The 7,667-nt window shown below is 46.6% G+C and overlaps 1 protein-coding gene across 1 annotated transcript; it reads left to right on the top strand.

Moving 5' to 3' along the window:
* Positions 1-2,751: 2,751 nt before the first annotated feature.
* On the top strand, positions 2,752-7,317 carry CD24 (CD24 molecule). Its single transcript, XM_090280572.1, has 2 exons — positions 2,752-2,925; positions 5,711-7,317. Exons 1-2 carry the CDS (start codon positions 2,857-2,859, stop codon positions 5,873-5,875), a joined length of 234 nt encoding a protein of 77 aa, XP_090136698.1. The 5' UTR covers positions 2,752-2,856; the 3' UTR covers positions 5,876-7,317.
* The last annotated feature ends 350 nt before the right edge of the window (positions 7,318-7,667 follow it).

Here is a 7,667-nt window from a genome sequence, read left to right as displayed (position 1 = left end):
GAAAACCAACAGAAGAGAATGAACAGAAAGGAGGAACTGTAAACAAAAAGAACTCCAAGGGAAAGGTTTAGGTAGGTTTCTTTTCTTTTTTAAAGTGATTTTCTTCCTTTCCTTTCCTTTCCATTAATGATTTGAGAGAGAGAGAGAGAGAGAGAGAGAGAGAGAGAGAGAGAGAGAGAGATCAATTTGTTGTTCTATTTACTTATGTATTCACTGGTTGACTCTCACATGTGCCCTGCAACCCTGGTTCATTGGGATGTTGTTCCAACCAACTGAGCTAACTACCCAGGGCCACTTTTTTTTTTTTTTTAGATTTAATTTATTTGTTATTCTTAGAGATAAGGGAAGGAAGGAAGAAAGAAAGGGAGAGAAACATCGATTGATTGCCTCTCGCATGCCCCAACCTGGGACCACCCACAACCCAGGCAAGTGCTTTGACCGGGTATTGAACTAGTGACCCTTCACTTTGGGGGACAATGCCTAACCAACTGAGTCACACCGGTCAAGATAGGTTTCTTGAGTTTCTAGCAATATAAGAAATAGAACAGGGTGGATTTGACTACCAGTCTAAGTCTCCAGGGTAGAGAATTGCCAAACCCTGGGTAACAGCCCTTTTAGGTGCCCCGGGAACTGTGAGACAGAAGTGAAGGACCTTGCTTCGTGAATTATGCATTTTCACTACATGGTGGTGAAGAAGTGGCTCACAAAGCATAGATCCCAAGGGCCTTACCAATTTGGAGTACTCTTTTGTGCTTAATATTTCTTTCATGAATCATACAGCTTCAAAGAAGGTCTGGTTCCTGGGACCTTCAGTCACAGGAGCAAACATCACCTGAGAGCTCCGACTATGAGACAGGTGCTGTTTTAACACTTTATAGTCAATAACCCGTAATAACCAATTTATAATGGTCCTGTTATCTCCACTTTACAGAAGAAATGGAGTCTTTTTGCCTCAAGTATAAGTACACAGCCAGGATTTGGACCCAGACAGTCTGGCTCTAGAGTCTGTATTCTTTACCATTCCATTAGTCCATTTCCTTAAAATAATAAGGAGGAGGAAGGAGGAGGAATAGAACAAAAAGATGTAGGACAACATAAATGGATCCTATAAACAGCTTCTGAAGAACCTACCACGGGCTCTGCCTTGGAACTAGGCACTCCTGAGCCACAGTCCTGCATGCCCAGGAAGAGGAATAGAGAAGTTGAACACAACAGGTTATTTCTATACAATGGGATGGATCACATGCACCATGCATGACAGAAATTCCTGTTTTCCCCAGCACATACTAAACGTGGAAAGTTACTGAGTTAAAGTGGCTGACCATTAGGGGCACAGGCCCATTCAGTCACAGACCAGCTCTGGGAATTCCATTGCTACTCTGCTTCCATAAAACTTTTTTCTTTTTTTTAAAATAACAAGGCAGTTCTTCTACAAAAGTGAAATTTAAACAAATTTACATTGTTTGGTCTCTATTGTTTGCTTTGAAAGACTGCAAAACACTAGGGCAAACTCAAGTAAAAGGATTATGTCCGGCAATTGAAAATTAAACCAAAAATATTCTACCAGTAAAATTATTTCTACTTTTGATGTATGCTCGAAAGTTTCACAGTTTAATGGCTGGAAAAGATATTCCACTAAAACCTGCAGAAAGATGACTAATTCATTAAATTGCCTAATGGCAGCTATGGAAAAGTAAATGCCTTATCTCTCACGCTTTTGCTCTTTAAACGAATGACAAGTGCATCGCAACAGAGAAAGGAGTGTGTCCACAGGAATTCCAGAGGGGCAGCGAAGTCTAGTGAGACCGCCAAAGAGGTTCCTGCTCCCCGGTGGCACCTCAGAGCAAAGCTGTCGTGGGGACTGGGGCCACCCCTCGGAGGTGATTGTCGCCTCTTCGCCTCAGCCGCAAGTGGCCTCAGGGAGGAGTGCCGGGGACCAATACCCAGTTGCTTGAGATGCGGACTCAGGATGTCCCTTTGCACCCGCACAGCCTGGCGAAAGTGAGGAGCTCAAAAAACAAAGGAGCGGGTGCGAGAAGGGGAGGGCGCTATCCGTGCGCTGCTGAGCACACAAATTGCTCTGAGCTTAGGCGCTGCATGCGGACCCTGAGGATCAGCTCAGGGAGGTCACGCGTGTGGCGGCACCTCGTTTGTGTTGCCAGGCTCAGGGTACCCACAAAGCCCGCACAGTTCCCCTTCCTCTGCGGCGAGGATCGGAGACAAGCAAAACCCAGCGAGCTTCCGCCCCCGGCTCAGCCGCCTGCGCCGCGGTCCCGGACGGGACTGGAGGCTGTCCGCCGCGCGGGAGGCTTAGACTTTTCTTTTGGGCATAAGATGGCTGGTCTGGGAAACAAAGGAAACTTGGGCCCGGCCCCGAGAGTGGCGTGCGTGGTTAGCGAGTTCGCCCAGGGTCCAGTGTGGGAGTTGCCAGGCGCCTGTGCAGCCTGCACGCCGCACACTCGGGGAAACAAAAAAGCACCCAGCCGGGAGCAGGCGGCGCTGAGCCGCCCACCTGCCGTGACCGCCCTGCCGCGGGTCCCCAGGCGCGCGACGGCCAGGGCGGCTACAGAGGGCTGGGGTGCTGGGGAGCCTGGTGGGGCGGGGCGGGGCGGGGCAGGCGGAGAGGCCGCTGGGCGCGCGCTGTGGGGGGGGGGTGGGTGGCGAGGGGGCGGTGGCGGCGGAGGGAGCGACGGTGGGTGGGCGGGAGGTGCCACGTCACGGCTATTGTAGCAGTCCTAGTATATAAGGTCCTGCTGGCGGGCTGTGCGCCCCACTTTGCCTGTGCCCCTCCTGGAACCAGCGGTTCTCAACGTACCAGGCTACCTGCGAGACTCGCGGCGCACCGACGGAGCGGACATGGGCAGAGCCATGGTGGCAAGGCTCGGACTGGGGCTGCTGCTTCTGGCGCTGCTCCTACCCACGCAGGTGAGGCCCTGGTGCTCCTCCGGACTCGGGGGGCTGCGCCCGAGGGATTGGAGACGCTCCCATAGATTGGCCTATGCTTCTACCTCGGGCCGCCAACTGGGACTCAGAGATAGAATCTAACATAATCTAAACTGGGGGAGGACAATGTGGAGCCCACTTTCCAGTCAACTTGTGTGCTTTCCCCACCTCTCCCGCGGCCCTGGGAACAATGCTGGTCTGCTCGTGGGCTGGGAGCACCCTGCCCCACCCCAGGGTCCACGCAGCCCCTTCCTAGGCTGCCTGGCGCTTTACACAACCGCTTCCACTCAGGGGTCCGAGGCACTAGCAGGCAAGAGAATGCGCTCCCCGCCTCTGGAGCACCCAGAGACCTCAGACTCTTTGGGGCGGTCGTTCCTGGATATCCTGAGCTCCCCGCTTTCATCTAGGAATGTTTGCGCCCCCAGCGCACCACACAAAGAGAGGGGACGATCCTCTTTGGGCGGGGGGGAGAGGGGGGGTGGCGCCGCTCTCTACCATTCTCCATTCAGCTGGTTTGGGGATTCAGAGGAAGCTCCGATCATCTGGCCCTGTTAACCCACTCCAGCCCCTCGTGGTTTGGGGCTGAAGCCTGGGCGGGGACCCTTTCCTGACCCTGCGCTCTCCTGGGTGCGACCTTACCATGTCCATCTCTTGTCACCTCGGAGTCCGGTGTTAGAATAGATTGGCTATCTCAGGGCGGGCGGCGGATTTCTGTTCCAAGTCCGTGCCTGGCTTTGTACCCGCCCCCCCCCCTCCGGAGCACCCTCCCCCACCTCCGGAACCCCCTCCCCCAAATCTACTACCCGAGATCTGACCTCGATCCTGCGCATTTACTAGGAACTACGCTGTCCTGGAGGGGTCGGTGCGCGGTGGCCTCGGCCTCGAGGCGGGCCAGGGTCAGAACCTGGGAGACCCTATCAGGAGGTTCCGGGGTGGGAGCTGGATGGCACGAAGGGCATTTCTCTCCAGCAGCTCGGGCTTGGAGGGCAGGGGGTGCTCTTCATCGCCTTCTGTTGGGGCTTTCTGAGGAGAGTCTCCTGAGCTTTTCCGAAAAGTTGGGTGCTCCGGGTCCTCGGTCCCCAAACAGCCAGCCTCCCGGCTCACCTGGCAACGCAGCCTGAGAGTGGAGCGCTCCTCGGTGGCTTTCCCTCTGCAGGCGGGTAACTGTACCCTATTGTTGTCTTACGGGTCGGCTGCACTGGGAGGCTTTCACCATTACTTGGTGGGGGAAGGGCGCGGCGGCAAGAAACCTACTGATTTCCCCCAACCCCGTCTCATTTCTTTTCCAACCAGATTTTTCCCCAAAAAATTTTAAAAGGAAGGTTCTAGATGAGCAAATGAATCTATTTTGGTAGGGAATTTTTTTGTTTAATGTCAACTTAACATATTAGAATTTTTTGTTGTTGTTGGCGGTACAGAGAACCCTTAGATTCTACTATTAATGCACTGGGCTCTATTTTAAAAAATCACCTGCTGCACTAAAATACTTTGTATGAGTAAAAACAGGCTGTCTTCAGGGATCCCAAGCCAGGTCTTGCCCCCAAACAGCACCCTGTTTAAGAATTTCCTACATTATAAATGCTTTTCTTTTAGTGGGAGCGCTATTTTCTGGTAGGACAAGCTGAAGCTTGCACATAGTAGGTGCCCAATAATTGTATTTGACTTGCTGAGGGTTTTTTTATTAGTCTTATTTTGGATGGGATTTGTACAGAACTTCGGTCAATATTTGCCTAATGACCTTATGGGTTTTACAACAAAAGGAGCTGGTGCTAATGTAGACCAGTTTTATTTTTGGATTGACAGGCAGTCAAATGTACATGTGGACCAGACCTGCTTGATACCACATCCTCCCACTTGCCTGTAATTAGAAGCCCTTGTAAACCCTCCCTTGCAGTGAGAGCTGAAATCTCCCATCTGCCTTTGTTCTGGGACAAAGGAGAGATTATCACGTGCCCTACTGGACTGTGCATTTTGTGACTCAAAAAATCTGTGTTGAATGACGCCACTCAGGTGCTGGGATGCTGGGGGAACCTTAGTTCTTGGCCATAGCACTGGGCTTAGTGACCAGGCAGGGAGGCTGCTCCTGGTGAAAACTGAACACTAAATCAATCCTCTTGGTGTCTTTTGTGAAGTCATTTTGACTTATTGGTGTTTTGGGTGAAATCATTTTGTCTTAAGGAAAGAGCTCATTATACTGTATTTTTAAATTTAAAACAAATATTGGCCATTCTTGAGAAGCGTTATAATTTCAGGATTTCAAGTGAGCAGATACTCGATGTCCATTTAAGTTAAAACCCAGGTGGTATGAAATGGAAATGTGAAAGTTACCTAGCCAATCCAGTATAAATGGTGACTCAATTCTAGTACCATAAGTCTCCAAACTACACTATTTTAGGTTCCAAATTCTTTGTGCACTTTAATATCTCCCCCTTCCTGGGAAAATAAAGAAAACCTTCTTGCAATGCCAGTAAGTCAGGATGGTCACAGAAACTCCTATATTATTTTATAAAGAATTAAGAACAAAGTGAAGAGCATTTTTGCTTGTTGCAGTCATTTGGTATCTCTAGGTAGTTTGCTTCGAAACTGAAGAGAATTATCTTAGTGTGATACTCAGCAAGAATTCAGAATTAAAACCATGTGGCAAGGGGAAAATGGGCAAAGAGCAACCTAAGAAATTGATCTTAATTGCATATTAAATGTATGTGGAGGTAACTCTGACAAGTGGAAATTTATCAGTGTAACTTATATATATTTTTATGTGTTTTAGATTTATTCAAATCAAACAGTAGCTGTAACACCAAGTAACCCCTCCCGCAATACCACGACTAACCCAAATCCAACGAATGCCACCACCAAGGCAAGTGATGGTACTCTGCAGTCAACGGCCAGTCTCTTTGTGATCTCATTCTCTCTTCTACATCTCTACTGTTAAAAGACTCGGGCCAAGAAACATCTATACTTCTCCATCTTCTAAACTCAATCCAAATGGCGTCTAGTGTGACAAGGAAAAAACAGGTCTTCATTGAATCTAATTCCACACCTAATTTTATTGACACAGAATATGTTGAGGATCTCAGATTTGATTGGTTTGAAGAGCATGTTCAAGGTTTGACTAGATGATGAATGCCAATATTAAATCTGCTGGGCTTTCATGTTCAAGATGAAGAGAGACACATCAAGATTAGTCCAGAGAGATTTCCTTAAATGCGACTTAAGAAATGTGGACACATAAAATTCTACCTTGAAAATGAAGAGACTTTATCTTATCTAGAGATAAAGGAAGGAATTTGGAACAGAGTCAGTTTTCCTTTGGTTCAGTACAGTTATAAGGCCATAAAATAGTTAGGTAATGCAAAAAGCTATGGTTCTATTTATATGTACATTAGAAGGAATTTCCAGGTGTTCCTGTAAATCCTCAATGTATTATTGTTTCACAGTACTGATTTAATGCGGATGTAACCCTAGATAAAGTTTTACCTTGTTAAGCTATCACTGGTCTCTTGGGAACTGAACTCTTTCCTTTGAAGCTTTGGATATGACATAGCATTTGACTTTGTGTAGTAATTGATATGTGCCAGGGCAGTGATGGATTGGAATCTACCCCAAATTCAAGTATGAGTAAATTTTGCTCCAGATTCATTTAGCTAAACTTAATTCCAAAGTAGAAATACACTGACTTGAACTAATTTCAAAATGCTTTTTATTTCTGCATATGTTGAATACTTTTTACAATTAAAAAAAATCATCAGTTTTGACAAATCTTAAAATTGAAAAGGCAAATAATATGAAGAAGCCCAAACTGTAAATTAAGTACTTGGGAAGTGTAGACTGGAAGCTGACAGTCAATTCAGAAAAACTTTTGTACTCTTTCTGTACATACTATTTTTTTTTTAAACTATGAATCAGAATAGCCACATTTGGAACATTTTCTGTTATTGGTCAATATTTTTAGATAGTTAGAACCTGATCCAAAGCCTAATGTGGGCTTGATTCTGGGAAGTGAATCTTTTCACAACTGCCTCAATGCACAGAACCTTTTTAAAACTAGACATTCCCTAAAGTTTTTTGTTCGCATGGTCACACACTGATGCTTAGATGTTCCAGTATCTAAAACGGCCACAGTAGTATTGATAACCAAAGTCATTTTTCCCATCTTTAGAAACGTACCCAGGAACACCATACCCAGCAGATCTCAAGCTACTGTGTGTGTGAATGAACGTTCCCTTTTGTTTCAAACCTGAATGCTGTACATCTATTTTGGATTGTATATTGTGTTTGTGTATTTATGCTTTGATTCATAGTAATTTCTCATGTTATGGAATTGATTTGCATTGAACACAAACTGGAAATAAAAAGAAATGGCTGAGAAAGCAACTAATTGTAGTTTTTTACTGACTTTAATCACAGGACATGATAGTACTAAGAGACTTTCTAACAGACATGTATTCCAGACATGCTCTTAACCTCCACTGTGCAGTAGCAGCGCAGTTTCCCCTTGGTAGTCAGTCACTTCAGTTAGTATAGTAACTCCCTACTTTGTTGATTCAGAGGTTGGAGCCACAGTGGTTGGGTGGCAGTATCCACTCCCGGTTTAATAGGATTATTGCTGTGTCTCTTGGTGCGAGCATTCCTCCCTTTGAACTAAGACCTCTAGATCAGCAGAACATAAGGTTTCAGGGATAAAAAGGAAATTTTTTTTTTTTTCTCTAGCCTGGTTGTTGATC

This window comes from Furipterus horrens, unplaced genomic scaffold, assembly GCF_987537825.1.
Source record: "Furipterus horrens unplaced genomic scaffold, mFurHor1.1.pri manual_scaffold_6, whole genome shotgun sequence".
NCBI lineage: Eukaryota > Metazoa > Chordata > Mammalia > Chiroptera > Furipteridae > Furipterus > Furipterus horrens.
The sequence above is the reverse complement of the archived record's forward strand: the minus strand, read 5'-3'. Positions and strand labels throughout refer to the sequence as shown.

Coding starts and splice junctions, on each gene's coding strand:
- CD24 (XM_090280572.1), top strand. CDS start 2,857: ATGGGCAGAGCCATGGTGGCAAGGCTCGGACTGGGGCTGCTGCTTCTG. Junction 2,926..5,710: donor CGCTGCTCCTACCCACGCAG/GTGAGGCCCTGG, acceptor TATGTGTTTTAG/ATTTATTCAAATCAAACAGT.